Source organism: Panthera leo, chromosome B1 (genome assembly GCF_018350215.1).
Source record: "Panthera leo isolate Ple1 chromosome B1, P.leo_Ple1_pat1.1, whole genome shotgun sequence".
Lineage (NCBI taxonomy): Eukaryota > Metazoa > Chordata > Mammalia > Carnivora > Felidae > Panthera > Panthera leo.
The window spans coordinates 108,591,544-108,611,895 of record NC_056682.1 but is presented as its reverse complement, the minus strand read 5'-3'; the positions used below and the strand labels follow the sequence as shown (position 1 = coordinate 108,611,895).

At 36.4% G+C, this 20,352-nt stretch overlaps 1 protein-coding gene across 2 annotated transcripts in view; it reads left to right on the top strand.

Moving 5' to 3' along the window:
• UGT8 (UDP glycosyltransferase 8) overlaps nt 1-6,817 on the top strand; it is an 86,033-nt gene extending 79,216 nt beyond the window's left edge. For both annotated transcript variants that reach the window (XM_042935649.1, XM_042935650.1), the window contains exons 5-6: nt 1,989-2,208; nt 4,203-6,817. In XM_042935649.1, the coding sequence (XP_042791583.1) occupies nt 1,989-2,208; nt 4,203-4,566 (584 nt within the window). In that variant the 3' untranslated portion in view covers nt 4,567-6,817. The remainder of the gene's footprint in view (nt 1-1,988; nt 2,209-4,202) is intronic.
• Nucleotides 6,818-20,352: the final 13,535 nt, after the last annotated feature.

Below are 20,352 nucleotides of genomic sequence, written 5' to 3'. Positions count from 1 at the left end.
ATTTATTTTAAGATATTTGATCGAAGAAATTTAACTCATTTTGTTGTCTTCACTAAGCATTGATAGTAAAACCGTAAAGTAATTTCATTAATTTCTAGCAAAACATGATGCTGTCTTAACCTTTAAGATATTAAGGAAATTATAAAAATATTATTGATTTGGCAATATTGACATCATTTGTTCAACAATACTAAATTCTAACAGCTATATATGCTGCTTTAAATTTTAAATTACATTATTAAAAATAGGCTTTGAAAAGTGTTTTTTAGAAGCTAAAATGGCCATCCTAAAAACCAGCAAATTGAATTTTGCAACTAAAAAACAGTGAGGAATTTTCTTTATATAATTCCTTTTCATCTAGTTCTTCATATATGTTATTCTATAAATGACAAAATTGAATAAGAAACAGGGCAATTTACCTTCTTAATATTTGTATTTTTTTTATGTCTTTATTATTATGACTTCAGACTCCATAGAAGGTAGGAAGAAGCAGAGAATTTACATAGATAACCTGGACTATCAGCTGTTTCAGTGCAACAGTGTGATGCTGCTCTCTGGGAACATTGAAACTGTTAGCATGGTTTTCTTCTGAGAGCCTCTACGGCAAGGTGTAGCTACTCAGTGGTGAACACCCAATGGCCCTCCTTAAGTTCAGAGCTCTTCTGTGTTCCTCAGAACCTCAGTTCTCTGCCTTTGCCAAGATCAGTGTCCTTTTTTATCATTAGGCATGACTTTATGAGTCCACTGCTGGCTTCTAACAATGATCAGAAGATTCCTCCAGGATGAGAAGTAGGAACCCAACCATTATCTTTCCCCTTTCTTCCTTCCATACTATCCCTTGCCCTCCACACACCAGCACTGTCTTATTTTTCACTGCTGGGCTTGGTGGTAAGGTTTTGTTCAGAGAAAAGGTTTTGCTGCAAAAAAAAAAAAAAAAAAAGTTTGACATGCACTGAGAGAGCAGATCCATTAGGTGGGCTGAGTTGAAAGCCACTTGTAGGCAAAGGTGACACTGAGTAATTCTAATAGACATGGAGTGGGAGAGTCCCTGCACCCTACTGAGACCAAGGTTCTACATACCATTTTATACCTGGTGTGTGTATATTTAAAAGACTTATATTTCTGCAAGCTGTAATTCCTTTCTGGCCATAGCATACATTTCCTAAGTGCAATGTTTCCTTGTCCTACACTTATACAGGGTTTTCAGTTTCAGTACCTTTTATGAAATATTGGCTGCTCACGAGGGGATCTGTGTTTTGAAATACCTCATTAATTTTGATAAATTGTCTTCTTTTATCCCCTTGACAACTCGATGTTACATGATGTTCCATCTCTTACAACTAATTTTTATGTGTCAGTCCCTACTTGTTTATATACCTAAACTGTGAAATTGGACCCTAAAATTGTGAAGCCAGAAGCTGACATGACTTGAATGTTGTAAATACTTTGTACCGTACAGTGTTCCTCCTTGGATAAGCACATAAACTCTTCCTGAACTTTAGGAATCTAGCCCCACATTTTAACATATTTTTTTTTGTTTTCTTACAAAATGTGTTTTACTTTAAGATAAATGCCTGGGGACCCAGAAGTGGATGTCTGTTTGTAGCAGAATGTGGTTGCACCCTGGTATTTTTGGCATTTCTTGCTTTTGTTGACTTCCTATTTTGTATTGGCCTTTTAAATAGATGTTGCTAACCAGTTGATATTTATGTTTGAGGGAAAGCTGTAATATGCTCTAAAAAGCTATAGATTTTAAATTTATAAATTTAAAAATGACTCTTAATTGATATATACAAATCAATTCACTATTTATATAACAAGTGTTTTAATTGATATAGGGCAGGAATCAGTGAAATTATGCCTTTAAAAATTCTGTATCTAAAATATATATTTAGTATAGTGTTGACTTTTAAGAGATTTCTGGAAAATCTCTTTTTTAGAGTAACATACAATACCCTAAGTTGTTTTCTTTTTTAATCCTTCTTTAGGGCATTCCAATATTAAAGCCTTCCTGAGCCATGGTGGTTTGAATAGTATTTTTGAAACTATGTATCATGGTGTACCTGTAGTGGGAATCCCACTCTTTGGAGACCACTATGACACTATGACCCGGGTCCAGGCAAAAGGCATGGGGATATTGCTAGAATGGAAGACAGTTACTGAAGGAGAGCTATATGAAGCACTGGTGAAAGTTATCAATAATCCCAGGTGAGTTTACAATGAACATGAAAGCAGATGAAATATATATATCATAGCATATTGTCAATAACCAATTATTGCCAAGAAGTTGTCAATAAGCCAATTATAAGAATATCCTTTACATTCCTGTGTCTAAATCCTTGTGCATGTTTTCTATAATTTTAAAAATAAAAATGGCAAGTGTATATATATATATATATATATATATAGCCAGCCATGTATGACCTTGAATAATATTCTACCAGGATTTGCCAAATTGAGGGAGAAATTACAGTGGGAACAATCATCAGGTCCCTAAAATGTGTCAAATTTTATTTGTTCTTTGTCTCATTTTAATACTCGTAATATCTGCATATCACTGTTTTCACTATTCACATTGTAAAGATGAGGCACTTGAAACTCAGAGGGCTTAAGTAATTTGCCCATAGTTGCACTAAGCTATTAGAGTAGATATTTGAACCAGGAATGTCTGATTCCAAAGCTAGTGCTCTTTGTATTGACTGGTGCTAGGTTTCCCTAGGACTGAGTATCACTGAAACACAGAGATTTATTTACATAGTTGCAGAACTAGTCTGAATCTTTAGCTTTTTTAATTTTTATTTCTTGAATGTCCCCAGTTAACCACTGAGTTTCAAATAGTCTAGAGAGCTGGCCTGTGTAGTTTTAAAACAAAACAGTAGTTTTCCCTATTTTTTCATGACATTTAATTGATCTTGCATTTCAAATGGCAGTAATATTTGGAGGACAATAAGCTTTTTCTATTTTTACCTGGGGCATATGGCTTAACACTTGGATTGGGAAACATTGAGATGTTCTAAGAAACAACCAATAATAGGAAAAATTCTCTCATTTAAAATGATGCAGCTTTCATATAAAAGGCTGGGTTCAAGTGCACCGAGGTTCATTGTGCTGCCTTACATGGGCTCAGAGGCAGCCATCATGCTCTGACCTCCTAAAGGATCCAGTGTCTTGGTCGCAACTCTGGCATTTGGAGCAGTATGTTCTCTAAGACGTGGGGTGCTTGAGTATGGGGATCCCTTTGTGTTTTATAGCTCTTCTTTTAAAGTTGAGTGTTTTTCAAGTCATGATGTTTTTATGGAAAATGATATATGTCTTTCAGGACTTTTTAGAAAGGTTTGTAGAATGCAGCCCTAAAGCAGAGTTTATGGGGGGATAGTTACAGAGCTACTGAGACTGGATTTGTTCCACAGAAAAAAGCAAAAGGCTGGATTATCCACATACCGTCATTCTGTCAGTGTTCTTTGAGATATAAACAGGGCGACACTATAGTCGTAGGTCACATTGCAATGAAATCCCAGTTATGCAATCTTCATGTATCCATAAGTACTCTGATTTCAGAATATTGACTATTTTAGAGGGTATTTTCATTATACATATATACATACGTGCATATATATGTACTGCATGTAATGTTATATATGGCTTCATGGTGTTGTTTTTCAACTCCTTGTCCTCTGTTTAATAAGTATAATATTCTCACACCATCCCTTAAACTTATTTTAAATCAGAGGCAGAATTAAATTTTATTGCTAAAAAAAAAGGTACTGAGACAAAGTGCTGCATTTTTCTTCATCTCTCCCTTTTAGAATCTAATAAATGTACTCCTCTTCCTGGTTGAGATTCATTGGTTAATAGAATTTAAAAGCATATGGAGAGAAGAAGTATATGTGGGCAAGAGGTGTGGCATAGTATAAAAAAGAGCTGGGGTTCAGAGACAGAAAAACTGGAATCTGAATCTCAACTTTATAATCATAATCAGGTTGCCTAGTCTGTCTAATTTTCATTTCCCTCTTTCAAATTTATTTTATTGCCTTAGCATAAGACAATGTGTTTAAAGCATTTACCACAGTGCTTGGCACATAGTAGGTACTTAATAAAGAAAAGTTGCTTTTATTATTTTCCTCATTTTAGAGTGAGAAGGTCTAAAATATATTGAACCTTGTATCTCCATAATCATTCTGTGTTCTCCCTCCACTCCATAGCTACCGTCAGAGGGCCCAGAAGCTTTCAGAAATCCACAAGGATCAACCTGGTCACCCTGTCAATCGGACTGTCTATTGGATAGATTACATTCTTCGTCACAATGGAGCCCATCACCTACGTGCCGCTGTCCATCAAATCTCTTTCTGTCAGTATTTTTTACTGGATATTGCCTTTGTGCTTTTGCTTGGTGCTGCCTTGTTCTATTTCTTCTTGTCCTGCGTGACAAAATTTATCTACAGAAAAATCAAAAGTTTGTGGTCTAGAAATAAGCATAGCACAGTTAATGGACATTACCATAATGGAATCCTCAATGGCAAGTACAAAAGAAATGGCCATATTAAACATGAAAAGAAGGTGAAATGAGCCAACAGCCCACATGATAGTAACCAACCTGTTCAGTCACTGGATTTTTACTGCTATAATTTAGTCTAACAACTACTAAAAGTAAAATGTCAGTAAACAATTCTAACACTCCCTTATTGGATCTTACTAACAGAATTCTGTGGAATTAAGATGGCTGTAAAAAGCACAAACCTAAAATGCAAAAATGTATTTTATTTGAATACTGATATAGAGAGTTTGGGCACTGAACCTTTTAGAAGCCTTAATTATTTAAATCAATTAAGTGACCATGTCAGACCTTAGTTTTGAATCTTGATATGTGTGTGTCCCAGAAGAGGAATGGTTTCTTTTCTCTTAAAAAGATTTGTTTGTGTGCATGTGTGTATGGGTGTATGTTTCCTAATTAAGGGAATTTTTAGCTGGCTGCTTGATATATTTGTTGAAGGTACAACACATTCAAGAATGAAATAGAAAGACAGGATCCAAATGTTTCTTTTCTAGAATTTAATATATGTGAACTCAGAACACTACCATGAAAGAACACTTTTCCCTCAAAACTGAATGCAGTAGGAGAAAATGAAAAGATAAATGGCACCTTTTTTGTACTTCTTGGTTCGTTTGTTTGTGATAGTTTTTTGTTTTGTTTTGCTTTTTATTTTTGTTTTCCTTTTCTTACAGACCGTGGGCACTTCTGGGGGAAAAATACATGCAATTAAGTACATGTATAAGTTGGTTGTCCCATTTTACTTTTATTTTCCCCTTACCAATAATTTGTCTCTAGAAGAATTTTATAGTCCTTTCTATTTCATTTTAGTGAATAACATTATGTTAAATGCATAATTCAGACAAAGCAACAAAGCTCTGACTTTTGTTCAAAGTACTGAAGATTATTGCTTTTATGGCATCTTTAAACAGGGCTGTTTGAATGTTTTTGTAACCGATGGCTTTTTTTATAATGTACCTTTTGAATGTTCAGGTGTTAAGATTTCCAAAGTTTTAACTTTAAAAAACGATCTTCTTCATCCCTTTTGTTGTCTGGGCCACACAATCTATATTTAACATAGGTGCCAACAGTTAATTAAGTGGAGCATTTACAGTTCTCTATACTGGTACCTACTTTGAGAAGTTTGAGATCTCGTTAACAAATCAAACTTTACATATTACGCAGAAGTGACGGAGAAATTGTATCACTTGTTTATGAAAATGAGTTTCTGTTTCCCTCTTCACTTCTTCACCACCCCACCTCACCCCACCTCAGTAGTGTTTTCCAGTCATTGTGGCTGACATGGAACAGTGACAGTATTCATTTGAGGATAGGGATGCAAGTCACACACATAAAATCAGGACCTCCTGGCTGACCATTCACTAGTTGGCAACTATGAGTTTATTCCATGTCATTCTGTTTACCTAGCATTTGCACTACACATGTTGAGTGTATGCTTTATTTATTCGTAGCTTGAAATCCCATGGCTGACAGCTGAGAGTAGAAATATACATTTACCTAATGACATTCACTAACGTGGGAAGAGTTGTGAAAATTCTAGAATGCTGTAAATCCTTGTCATACACTATGACATACAAATTCATTGCACTCCCACCAGGAGCCACTCTCCTGTACTTAGAAATAATGTCACAAGTAGTTTTCTAATGTACAATGCAGACAAACGTACTGCTCTCTGAATACTTGAAGAAATGGTATTATACATATAAGCCTATTAGTTATACCTTTTCACAATCTTATCATTATGTTGCCGTTAAAAGGGAAAAAAGGCACAGGCGATGAATGGTGGGATGGCAACAGGCTTAGAGTGTATGAATGAGTTGATTTTACTTTTTTGGAATTGGATGAAGTTGACAGTAGGCACTCACTGGATGATTAAGCATAAATTAATCTCCACTGTGATAAAAACTTAATAAACATGATTTAAAAATAGAGAAATGTTGTTGGAATAAAATTTTTATTCAGATTTTATTTCACAATATTATGTATATCCATTATAAACATGTTTCTAGGACATGTCTCCCAACTTTTATATGTGTATATGCGTGTAAAAAACAGTATGTTACCTGTGGGAATATTTTTATTATTATTAAACAGAGGGATTTACCTTATAAGTACATCAACATGGATCTTAAAATGATCCCAGAATTAAAAATGTTAAGTGTAGGTATTTACTGATCACTGTTGTTGGTTTTTTGTTTTTTGTTTTTTTTCTAGAAAGCTTATTGTTAGCCAGTTTTTGGTAAATAGAGTGATTTTAAATTTTCCACATTTGGGCTAGATTCTCTAATAAAGTAAAGTTTTCAAGAAGGTATTTATTCATTTGTTATTTAAAAAGAGCCTCTGCAAATATTTTCATAGCTTGTCATCATCATATCAAATGCAAATGAGACATTGATCCATTTTTCCTCCAGAGCCATAACTTTTAATATCCCTCCACATAGACATAGGGGCAGAATTTGGACGCCCAGGATTGGAGGGAGCTAATGTTTGGGTGAAAGCAATGGTTTATGATTGAAGGTGAAGCAAGCTAGAGATTCTTTCCCGGGAATATAGAAACCTTGTGTTACAATATGAAGACCTAGTCTCAGACTCCCAAGTACTGCATAGATATTTTCTGGTAAGGTTTTGTCTGGTGTTTATCAGCTTAGGCTTGTTGGTACTGTCCTCAAAGAATCACCTCTGAATGTTATACAACCGCACATTCACCCCCAACCCCTAGATTTTGATATACAGCACCCCTCTCCAACTGAGCTGGAATCCACCACACTGGGTCCTCAGATGACTGTCCTTCAAAAAAAACCTACTCTGTGATCTGAGATCTATCCCTGCCCTCCTCCTTCCCTGCTAAGTAGTGGTGAGACACTACAGAGTCAAGATGTAGCATTCTGGGTTTTTTTCCCCCCACACATTTCCTGCTTCTGCCAAGACTACAAGAATGTTTGTGCTTGAATGGTCTGACAGATTCTGATAACCTGCCTCAGAGTCTTGTTTCCAGCTTTGCACTATAATTGGGTATATTAGACATTGTAATTAGATACTATGGAGCATAAAACATGCACTGAAATTAAAAGGAAAGAAGTTCACTTTATTGTGAAAACATTTTATGGGCTATTAATATTTATAAATGGTAAGTATCTCCTCTGAAATACACAACTGTAGTGAATTAAAGAATATATATTTATTCACTAGAAATTAGGAACTGCCATGGCAGAATGGCATTCATTCAACATTCAATGGATGCCCATCACACCCCAGACAATATACCAGATACCAGGGGAATTTACAGATGAGAAGGTCAATCTCTCAAGATGCTCATGATCTAGTGGGAGAGATGGACACATAAGTAATTATAATGTAAAGTGCTGAGAGCTATAGCAAGTGTATATGCAGGGTGCTGTGGCAGCACTGAGTTCAAGGTGACATTGAACTGCACGCTCACTACTTGTTTTGGGGTTGTTTGTAATCAACTCCCATGGCATTAATTGCTTAATCCAGAACACCCTCATAATTTTTTTTGGCAGATAGTTGTATATTGAACTCACGTTCTGATTGTCTGAGGGTCCTAACTTTGAAGGCTAACTCCATCATTTACTAATCTTTAACTTTGGCATTTCTTATTTGTGTAACGATAATTACCTCATGGGCTTATCATGAATACACACTCACACACACACTCACTCTGTAATGGCCACTATACTAAATCTTTTAAACACATTGTGTGTAGGTGTGTGTATGTGTTTAAAACATTTAGCATAGGGGCTCCTAGGTGGCTCAGTCAGTTAAACGTCCCACTCTTGGTTTTGGCTCAGGTCTTAATCTTGGGGTTTCTGGGTTCAGGCCCCGCATCAGATTCTGCGCCAACAGTGCGGAGCCTGCTTGGGATTCTCTCCTCTTTCTCTCTCTCTCTGCTCCTTCCCCAGCTTGCTTTCTCTCTCAAAAATAAATAAATAAACTTAAAAATAAAATAGAACATTTAGCATAATGGCCGGTGTAAAATGAGCGCTCGAATCGGTGGTTGTTTGTCCTGGACACGTTGAATAGACTAACCTCTGTCACAGTAGTGCGCTTTCAGTTTTTGAGAGTTGTTTGAAAAAACATGTTTCATTCATTCATTCACCAACCATTTACTGTCTTCATTCATCTGGTGGTGCCCTAGATGGTCACAGTTGTCCTGTCTTCTCCCTGCATAGCCCAACTCCTCACCAAATCCCAAAATCCTGCTAAGATTGAAGGGACGCACCGTGAAAAAAAAATTTTTTTTTTTTTTAGTTTAAAAATGAGAGAAACAAAACAAGGTGACAAAAGTATTTCAAATACAATTCACTCATCTGTTTTATTGAAAGTATAATCCATTCATTTTCACTTTTGCTTCTAAGTAATTCAGCTGGTTTGTAAATATAAAATCACATTAGAAAATGCTTATTTATAACTGGTTTAATCCAAAACTTTGCAATAGAAAAATTTCAAATTTATATAACAAAGTTTAAGAATTATATGAATTCTATCAATGAAAATTCCCAAAATATGCATTAAGGAGCTTTTATCCTCCTTATTTCTGAAAGGATAAGATTTTTAGCCAGCGTTTAAAAAATACTTTCATGCAAAAATGTCAGTGAAATTTGTAGATGTCAGCAAAACCATTTTTCTAATGAATTTCAGTTATAAATGCCTCAGAAATCCATGCAATTAAAATACTCAGATTGTCATTTTTCTACAAATTCTGCAAAATGTTTCAAGCTCCCTAACACTTGGGTGTTTGAGTTGTTAAGGTGGGGCCAGGGGAAGGATGGCGTGGATGCTCTTATTTTTCAAAATATAGAAACTAAAAGGCATACAATATATTATGGAAATTTTTTACTTTTGGGTAAATAAGACATAATTTAAGAGTGAATTCATATAGTCCACAGGATTACTGATAATATGCTTAGTTTATGTAATAAAACCAGCAGAGTTTTTTCAACAGAGCAATATGTAATCCAAGTTGACTGAAAAATAAGAACTACATGTAAAATTATGTTATTCAAATAAAACAATTATAATTGTGTAAATCTACTCCAAGAAGTCTAACACCAACATTAACTATCTCAGGTATTCCAAAGCATTTTCATTTATTAAATAATAAAACCTGAAGTCCTCACTGAACTTTATACAACTACACATATTTTATTGCTCTGTTGGTTTCTATCTATAATTAGTTTTTACTCATTTAGTAACCTATTTTGTGAAGTAAGTGATTATTCCTTATTACAGAGGCAGAATTAGCTTGGCTTTAATACAGTATTCACACTTTTAAAAGGTAATTTCTACTAAGCCATGGGTTCTTAGTCCTAATACTAAGATCAATTTTCCATTTAGGTCAGAAATAAGTAAAAGATGATGTAACCATGAATAACTTGCTATTGAGATTTTAGATAGATAATTTTGCTATTGAAGGATCTGTTATTCTTTTACTTACCACGGTGCTGCATTAAAATGTCAAATATCTAATGTTTGAAAGGAAGAATTTTTTAAATTTATGCTAATTTTAATTTAGTTACCCTTATGAAATTTTGGCTGAAGTCCATGAGTATAACTTTTAGCAGAAAATCAGAAGTTTTGAGTATAAATACATGAAGTAAATTGCAGGTAATGTTAAATTTCGTTAATGATGATGTGTGGTGTTCTATAGCTTGTTGAGTGCATTTTGTTTACAAATCAAAGGGACTGGCAGTTAGAGACCAGGTGTCTAGAAAAGCCCAAGGCTATGATAGTCATGAAAATCATCAGTTCTGCTTCTGATCTTGATTCTGCCCTTTGGATATAACAAGAAGTTCAACTTTTGAGTAAGTAGACAGTTCTAGAGTGCTTAAAAATGCCAGTGTATGGGGCACCTGAGTGGGTCAGTCAGTTAAGCATCTGACTCTTGATTTCACCTCAGGTCATAATCTCAAGGTTCATGAAATCAAGCCCTGCACTGGGCTCTGTGCTGACATCATGGAACCTCCTGCTTGAAATTCTCTCTCTCCCTCTGTCTCTGCCCCTCCCCAACTTGTGCACGAGCTCTCTCTCTCAAAATAAATAAACATTTTTTTTAAATGCCAGTGTGAAAAAAATTAGTTAAGTTTGGCCAATAGAAAAAAAAGCAAATGTATATACCAAAGTTTTAAAAACATATAAATATATAATGTTAATAGTCTCTTTCGCATGTGTGTGCATGTATATAGTTAGCATTTAAATTATACTAAACAATGAACTCAAACCAAATATTCCTTCTCTATTTTTTTAAGAAGGGTAGTATTATGGGGGCGCCTAGGTGGCTCAGCCAGTTAAGCATCTGGCTTTGGCTCAGGTCATGGTCTCACAGTTGGTGAGTTTGAGCCCCGTGTTGGGCTCTGTGCTGTTAGCTCAGAGCCTGGGGCCTGCTATGGATTCTGTGTCTCCCTCTGCCCCTTCCCCTCTCACACTCTGTCTCTCAAAAATAAATAAACATTAAAAAAAAACTTTTTTAAAAAAGGAGGGCAGTATTATAGAGTTAAAGTCTATTTCAAGAAACAAAAATTTCTTTGAAACTGAATAGAGTTCAAAAGAACTAGCAAGTTTTAACAACTAGTTTAAAACATTTCTTGCTAAAATATTGTGAAAGTAAGGTGAAATTGTCATAAAATCAAGCCATTCCTCTGAATATCTTCTTCTTTCTGGAACTTTCATCTTATTTACTCTGGAAGAAAAATATTTTGAGATTTAGAAGTTTAAGTTACATTTAGATTCTAGTTATGAATTACATTTTCTCTTATGATTTCAGCTGACACATGACAGTTTCCCATTGAGGGGGTCTCAAAAAGATGAAAGCAAGAAACATTTATTCAGGTACCTCTGATAAATATAGATCCAAGAGAATGGATAAGTCGATTTTACCGTTTGTGAAAACACAATTAACTTTGAGTATGTCAGCCTCTAGTTCCAGATTTCATACTACATACGGTACAAGCTGCTTTCCTCCCTGACCTGGTCTCCCCCACCTACTCACCTCCAAGCTTTCGGTTTCCTCTCCTGGATTTTCCACTGTTCAGTGTTTTTTGAGCTGCCTTACCATTTCCAGGTGCATGGTGCATAGAGTGTGCTAACGTATCTACTGATGCTTTTGTTTTTTAACAGACTATGGAAACACAATTGGAAGTTCAAGGATCCCAAATTACAGAAGGCTAAATTGAGAAAATGTCCAGCTGTGTTAAAATCTCTTTTGTCTACTCTAATTGAATGCCTTTTAGGATGTAAGGCCCATCAAAAACAATGAATATACAGATGGTGCCTCCTTAGGGGTGTGGGGAGGAAGGCTGTGGCTGGATGAGCACTGCACCCCCTCAGGGCACTGCCGGGCCCTTTGGCTTTGGAACCCCATGAACTGGTCTGTTCACATAGTGATCTCTAAACTGTCAAGTCATGCATACCCTTGCTTAACCCCCACTTGATTAGTCAAAATTCTTAAACAACTGGTGTGTACAAAGAGAGACCTTATCTTCTCCAGTGGAAGCCTGCCTCTTACATTCACTATTGGTGCTCCTAAAAGGATCTGCACCAGGATGTATTTCATCTCTGATTCTCTTGATGCTCATTTAGTAATGTTCCTATCTCTGATATTAACAGAAGATGCTGGAACTGCATCCAGCTGTCTGGTAGGGCCAAAGAAAGGCCCAGGACTGCTACATGGTGGGCATTCAAAAATTTATCTCAACCTGGGATTGCAGCAGGTTCATCTTCCATGTAGCAATAAACAAAAAAGTGTGGGTAGCAAAGCAAGGATGACCTGGAAAGGAAGCCGTGGTTTCAGACAAAAAACTACCTCAGACTGCCTCTTCTGCTTTTCACAATGTGTTTTTTATGCAGTTGGTCTATTTCACTGATATTCCAGAGAGGTTTATCTGAATTGGATGGATGGTTTCTCCAACCATGCAATTTGTATTTTGGAATAGTAATCCATCTTCTTAAAAGTTTTATCTATCTATCTGTCTACTATGTATCCATCCATCCCACCAGAGAGAAGGTAGGAAGGAGCAAAATCAAGCAAAGACCTTCAAAGGTCAAATATAGAACCCAGAGAGGTCTATGGGATTTGAAAAATGCAAGACTTTGGCAATATCCAGGTATCTATAGGTATGTGGGCCCTATTATGTCATAGATGTTCTAGCAATGCAGCTTTCAACAGAAAAAGATACGATCCCTGAGAATGTAGCTTTACCACTGGGGGAGTAGGTAGAGTCACCTCACGAGTTTACACACATGAAGATGGAAAGGTACAAAACATCTCTGCTGGCTCTTGTTTATTTTCACAAATAAGAGGGAAATGAGAGCAATTTAATAATTTTTAGTCTTCAGTTTTAAAAGTAAATAGATTAGGGGCACCAGGGTGGCTCAGTCAGTTAAGCGTCTGACTCTTAGTTTCGGCTCGGGTCATGATCTCACGGTTCATGAGTTCAAGCCCCTCATTGGGCTCTGCACTGACAGTGCAGAGCCTACTTGAGTTTCTGTTTCTCTCTCTCTCTCTCGCTCTCTCCCCTTCTCTCTCCCTCTCTCTCGAATAAATAAACATTAAATTAATTAATTAATGTAAATAGATTAAATTTAGCATTGATTACATGGAATTTCAATTTTATGGCCAAGTGTGTTCTATTTTTTTTTTAATTTTTTTTTTTTTAACGTTTATTTATTTTTGAGACAGGGAGAGACAGAGCGTGAACAGGGGAGGGTCAGAGAGAGGGAGACACAGAATCTGAAACAGGCTCCAGGCTCTGAGCTGTCAGCACAGAGCCCGACGTGGGGCTCGAACTCCCGGACTGTGAGATCATGACCTGGGCCGAAGTCGGCCGCTTAACCGACTGAGCCACCCAGGCGCCCCCCAAGTGTGTTCTATTGATCTACCAGTTTCAGATATCAGCTCTAGTATTTCTTCAAAAGAATTAAGAGCTAAAAAAAGCCCCCTTATTTTCTATATCAGAATTTTCTCTGTTTCCCAAACACCTCTTCTCCATAGCCATCTATATTTCCATCTCCTATTCCTCACATCACTGGTTAAGAAACTACCCTTAGATATTTATGGTAAATGTTTACAAATTCTTTACATGACAAATTCTTTGAAAATTAAAAAGAAAATAAGCAGATGGGGGAACTAGTACAATTTTAAAAGTGGTTTTAGATTATGATTTAATGCCATCTATATTGCTTAAACTTTTTATTCTATTAAATGAATAGTAGCTTTCTAGTTTCCTTCTACATCATCACTTTATACTATATAGGCTTTAAAGTTTCAGTCTTGGGGCACTTGGGTGGCTCATTTGTTAAGCATCCAACTCTTGGTTTCCTCTCTGGTCGTGATCTCATGGTTTTGTGGGTTTGAGCCCCTCAGAGCCGTCTTGGGATTCTCTGTCACCCTCTCTTTGCCCCTCCCACACTTGCCTTTGTCTCTCTCAAAAATAAATAAATAAACTTAAAAAGTAAAGTTTTAGTCTTAAGAGTGCCATCCTAAAATCCTTTAAGCAAGTACAGAGAAAGATCATCATGCTTTTTTTTAACCTCCAGAGGACATAAACTCTATTCACTCAGTTAAACTGAATGATTTATTACTCTATTGTTGTGGATGGCAGGGATGCCTTGTTTTTTTTCTTTACTTTTGAGTTTTTCTTATATTCTTTGCTTTCGGATCCCAGCTGTAAAGTAAAAATTGTAAGCTGTGGGCTGTTTGTTAGTTTTTGGCTGTAAGAATGAACATTATTCAAGGCTACCTATTTCCTGACCTTCACCGATGTTTCAGTCTGAAGGCCTTACCAGTCAGTCCAAATGCTCTTGTAAGTTCAAGGTAGGAGAACATCTTGTTGTTGTCAGCATCGAACAGCTCCAGTTGCTCTCGTTCTGGTGTTTCTTCTCCTAGAAGACTCTCTATTTCATTATAAGTTAAATATCCATTTGCATTGTTATCAGCACCATAGAAAAAGACTTGAAGATCTATGAAAATGAAAGGCTTCGCTTATTTCAACTCAGATTTTGAATATCAACCCAAACACTTACTATCCTTCTGTTCTCACCTAGGTCATCATTACCTTCCACTTCACCTTTGCTGTATATCTCTTCAATAAACCAATTTTTCCTTTCCTTTCTTTTAACAGTGTATCCTCTCCATTCTACTCTGAATTATCCAATTATTCATGTTAGTAATTATCCTTCTGTTATCTGTGTCCTCATGGTGTTTTTGTAGTTAACCTTAAATCAGTGTTTTAATTGTTTGATATTTGCTTCATTTATTAATTTAAGCATTTTAATGGAACATTCTAGGTCATGTATACTACAGTCTTTGATACTTCTATTGGATCTTATTTCTCCCCTAAAATGTTACCAGAAACATCCACCTGACTAATTGTAATGGTCTTTTCATTCTAAGGACTTGACTTACCTTGCTTACATTCACTTCTTACCTCCCTTTGTCTAACATTTCTTAATTTTACATAAAAAAAAATGCCTACTCTTTTTGTTATCAATTCTGAACATACTGACATTTCTTATGCCAAGTTGGATGTCATCTGTAAAATTTATTTTACTTTACATATAGTCAAATGTTGTTTCTTCACTTATAATACCACTAAATAACATTCCTTTGTCAGAATTCTTATTATCTTCTCCGTCTCACTGCTATAAATACTGCCTTTATTAAAACACAGTCAAACATTGTTTTCTGTGTTTCTAAAGTGCCAGGCACTGTATGTGATGCTGAGTATACCAGGATGAAGAAGCCATAGTCCCTGATTTCAAGGAGGCAAAACCAACAAGTAAGCAGTTTCAATAAGCAGTGAAACCTATATTGTAATGTAGGTATGGACAATGTGCCATTGAAGCATAGAGAAAGGTGAGGGAATATTCCACCTGGGGGTTGTTTTAATTGAATTATAACAAATAAGAGAAGTTCACCAAGCAGAGAAGTGGGTGGAAGTAATTTTTGGAAGGTATGACCTGTGGTCAAAGGCGTTGAGTTATAGAAAAGTGTAGCATGTTTGGAAACTGCAGGTAGTTTGGTTTGACAGGAGTGTATGTGGTGAAGAACACATGACCACCATACTGAGGAAAAATATTTCTGACATGAGTCTTCCCCTTGGATCTTCATTTTATCTTTGTCAGACACAAGGTGCATTGCCTTAGCTATTCAATAACTTCTCCCAGGTTACTGGTATCTGTAGCTGAGTGCTGAACACCCGGTCATTCAACACAGCTTTCGAAACTGTTGATGTCAGTCTTCTTGCATTGCAGATTATGTGACATAGTGTAAAGGCCCTTCTATCAAGCTAAATTGTAGAGAAAGACCAATGCATAACCCTTTTAAATTTACTTGTGCTTGGCTTAGGAAATCTGCAAAATGCCTCTAATATGTCCATCTTCTTCTACTTAGCTGGTTTGAAGTAAAAGAAATGAGTTTTTTTTTTTTTTTTCATTTTAAAATGTGAAGGAGTATGTTCTGATAATGAAAGGATTCAGCAGAAGCAACAATTTATACACTTTTTTTTAACTTAACATGGTAAAGAATATTAAATGCCTAGGAATACTGACTGACAGAGTGCTCAAGAATAACAGTGACAAAGTAAAGATTGCAATTATGTTGGTGGTCATGGGTTAAATGGGAGTACAGATTTTACAATGTAATGTTGTCTATGGCAGGAAAAGAGAAATTACTATAGTAACAAGAGTAATATAACAGCAATATAATAATCGAATGCCATATAACTTTTAGAGATTTTAAATCTAGCCATGTATACTATCCAGTTGACACTTATTCTTCCTACAGTTTTTGGCTTTGGTTTTGCATTAGCAGTTATTTATTTAATTAATTAATTTATTTATAAATCCTCATTTCACAAAAGCATTATTTCAAACACCAACCCAGGGTCCCAAAATCAGATCACCTGGCTTCTAAGCTTCCCAAAAGTGTGAAAGGAAAGGATAGGCCTACCGAACTTCAGGATGGCTTAAGGAACCAAGCGTGGTAAATAAAAGCAATCATGTCATCCAACTAGTAATTCAACCCAGATTCAATGATTTCTCCCTGCCCATGAGTGAAGGGCAGTTAGTCCCAACAGAGCAAGAGGAGAAGCTCCAGGTTTGTGTGTGGAGCCTCTGCATCTTATCTTTTAACCTCTTTCACTCAGGTTTAGATTGTTGTAGCTCTATGGGTCCATTGGAGCTGGCAATAAGCAACACCCTTCTTCCTTGGGGATGATGGGAAGTAAAATGCTTTTCCTTGATCTTGATTTGTTTTTAGAGAGAAAGAAGGGAAAAGAGGTTGGGAAAGTCAGTAGCCTTGAATTTCTTCCCACTAGAGGCTGATAACAGTGTAATCTTCTAACAGATTTAAAACTCATAAGCCTAGATATTGATATTTGCAATTATGTTTGGTTCCATATTAAGTCCAGGGGTACATTCATATGAGGGTCAAAAAACTAAGATTCAGCTGTTTGATAAACTGCCAAACCTGGGAGTTTAAGATAACAGAGCTGGCAGCAGTAGCTGGGCCAGGAAAATTGAGATTGGTTTCCTGCGTCTTCAAAGAAAAGCAATTTAAATGTCAACTCTAAGAGAACTTTAGTTACAACCCCGATTACTCCTCCCTCTAGGAGTTTCGCTCAAGTGATTTGACTGAGAGAGAATCTTAAATTCCTTCTTTCCAAATCCTGTCAACCATTTTCTGAAAAGGAAGAAAAAAAAAAGATAAAGAAAGAAAAAAAAAGTAAAAAAATTCAAACAACACAAAAAAGTCATTAAACGAAAAACAGAAAGTATCACTGACTCATTTTACACTCATTAAATTCCTAGAGGAGGTTCTATAAAATCGAATAGATTTTATCCTTGGGATGACAGCTACCTGGCCAAATTTATTGAAGGTTACACCTTAAGTCTGTTTAAGGAAGTTGGATTAGTGGCCTTTAAAGTCCTTCCAAATACTGGGTGGACCATCTGGCAAATTAGTAGATTTCCTTGGTGTTGTCAAAGCCATTGACCTCTTCTCTTCCTCTTTGGTCATCATATCCAAGCAAATTTTGTTGTTGTTGTTGTTGTTGTTGTTGTTTTGTTCTGTTTCATTTTTTATCATCCAGACTCCACTTCTGAAATATTCTACTCTGGTATCCCTGCCAACCTCCCCCCCCCCCCCCCCCCCCCACAGCTAGTCTCCTGTCATTCCAGTACCTTTTCCACTACACTTTATTTGTATTTAGGTCCATAACTGTTCCATTTTTTCATCTCAACCCAAAAGGTTCCTTCTGAAACATTATTTTTGGTGATAAGCTTGGGCCTCTGAACTCTAACTTAAAAATCTATGGTCTATATTCACAAAACTCTTGCTTCTGCTTTCCTGCGTCACCCACGTAGCAAAAGTCTAATCCTGGAACAACGCGACCACCTGTGTTCTTTATCTGCAGCTGGATCGGTAAGTTATACTGGCAAAAATCAAACAGCCACATGGATTGATGCCACTAAAAAGTCAAGAGCTTCATCTTAGGGACTGTCAGTGATGCCTACTCAGCATTTTATTTATATCACTTCAGCTTTCGTGCTCTCCATAGCTATTTCAAACCTTCACCGTTTTCCCCTCAGGTCTTTTAACTTGCCAATTTACCCCTACTAGTTTCAGCAAATGATCTTGCTTTCATTGAAAATTACCATATCAATAAGCAAGTGTTCCTTCATCATTTTGCCACTTCTGCAACTTATCTGTATCCACACCACACCTACCTTTTCTTCTTTTCTGTAGTTTCAGTGAAAAAAATAACAAAATGAACAATAACATTCACATACTTTTCCTCTTAGATGTAATTTCATTATCTAGGTTCCACTTAGGAATTCTTAATTTTTGTGATGCCATAAAAATATACAAATAAAAATATCTAGGAGGGATTCAAATATACAGATCTGGAACTCAGGAAAGAACACCTGGCTGGAGATATCTATTTGGGTTTCAGCCGCAGATAAAGATTACATTGTGGCAAAAGAAAAGTTTCTGGCACATAGAACACACTCAAAAATATTGGTTGTTTCTTGTTCCCATTCCCCTAAGCTCTTTCTCCTTCTCATGTCCTCTCCTAATTAATGACACTAGCATTAATACAATCACATAAGCCATCAACTCTGGGATCATCTTAGGTTTCTTCCTTACTCACCACTCCCTAGTGTCCCTTGGGTCTCTAGTCCTTTGCCATTGCCTTAGTTTATATGGCTCTTTTACCTAACCTATGGACACACTTCTCTAATTGTTCTTCTTGCTTCCAGATTTCCTTCTCCACAAACTAGTTCCCTTTGACTTAAAGAATGATCTGTCAAAACATGAAAATTTGTTCATATTCTTATCACTCAAAGACTTTAAGTAGCTTCCTATTTACAGTAAGATAAAAGGCTGATTTATAAGGCCTTCCAATATTTGGTGCTTGGCAACATCCCCAAACTCATTTGTTGCCACTTACTACACTGTGTCACCAGTCAAATCAAACAACTTGCAGTTTCTCATATGTGTTATGCTCTTTAATAAATATATGCCCTTCCTTCCTTTCTTTCCTTTTCTTTCTTTCCTTCTTTCCTGCCCCCCCTTCCCACTAACTTTCTTTTTCCTCATTTTCCCCCAGTCTGTCCTTACCCTTTTCTTGACTAACACTTTCCTTTTCAAATTTCACGTCCAAGGTTACCTGTTTCTTTTAAGTTTATTTATTTATTTTGAAGAGAGCGGGGGCGGGGCAGAGAAAGAGGGAGAGAGAGAGAGAATCTCAAGCAGGCTCTGCTCTGTCAGTGCAGAGCCTGATGTGGGGCTCTATCTCACAAACCATAAGATCATGACCTGAGCCAATATCAAGAGCCAGCTGCTTAACTGACTGAGTCACCCAGGTGCCCCTCACCTCTGATTGTTACCTCTTAAATGAAGTCTTATCAGTCTGAGTTATGACCCCCTGCCCCCAATTTCTGTGTGTGTGTGTGTGTGTGTGTGTGTGTATTTGTGGCCGTGTTATTTTCTCAACTAATGACACTGCAATAATTGCATTTTACATCTATATTCCTAGCACAGATCTGAGACATAGAAAGCACATGCAAAATATATGTTTAATGAATGAAATATGCTAGTTATTTTTTGGCCTTTCTGCTTCCATATCAGCATATTTGGATCTGGAATGAGAATTTGGAAATAGGAATAAGGCTAAACTTAGGAAAACCAGACAAATATATTTAATACATTTAACTGTTACATATTGACCATTCTGTCTCAAGCAAGATGCCCTCTCTAGCTTTCTCCTAGCACTAAGTACGTATTTATTGTTCTTTCTTTGCTGCTAGGCTTTTAGTTCCTCTGGCACAGGAATCACATCTGTTGTGTTCATTGATGTATAGTCAGTGTCTGGCCCAGGGTGAGTTCTCAGTAAAGGCTGTGGAATTAACTGATTAATTTCTTTCAGGGGGCAAGTGTAGGGGAAGAGTGGGAGGGGCAATGTTTCTTTGTTAAGTTCACATTGTTCTTGATCCTCTGAAGATCACCTTAGTGCTCTTTATGTTTCTGTGTAGTTCCCTTTCTTCCTTGTTGCCATGATTAAGTTACAGATGTCACAAATTAAGGCATAAACACACTGGTTTTCCATGTTTACTGGCAAACCTAAGTGCAATATACCATGTTTACCATATTATACATTGTCTATATAATTATGCCTCATAATACATGGTATCAAATTATATCTCAGTGAGGGTATTATTTAAAAAAATACAAGCACATGCAAATATATTATTTTAGTCCAAGTGGAGAGCTGAAAGTAATAACT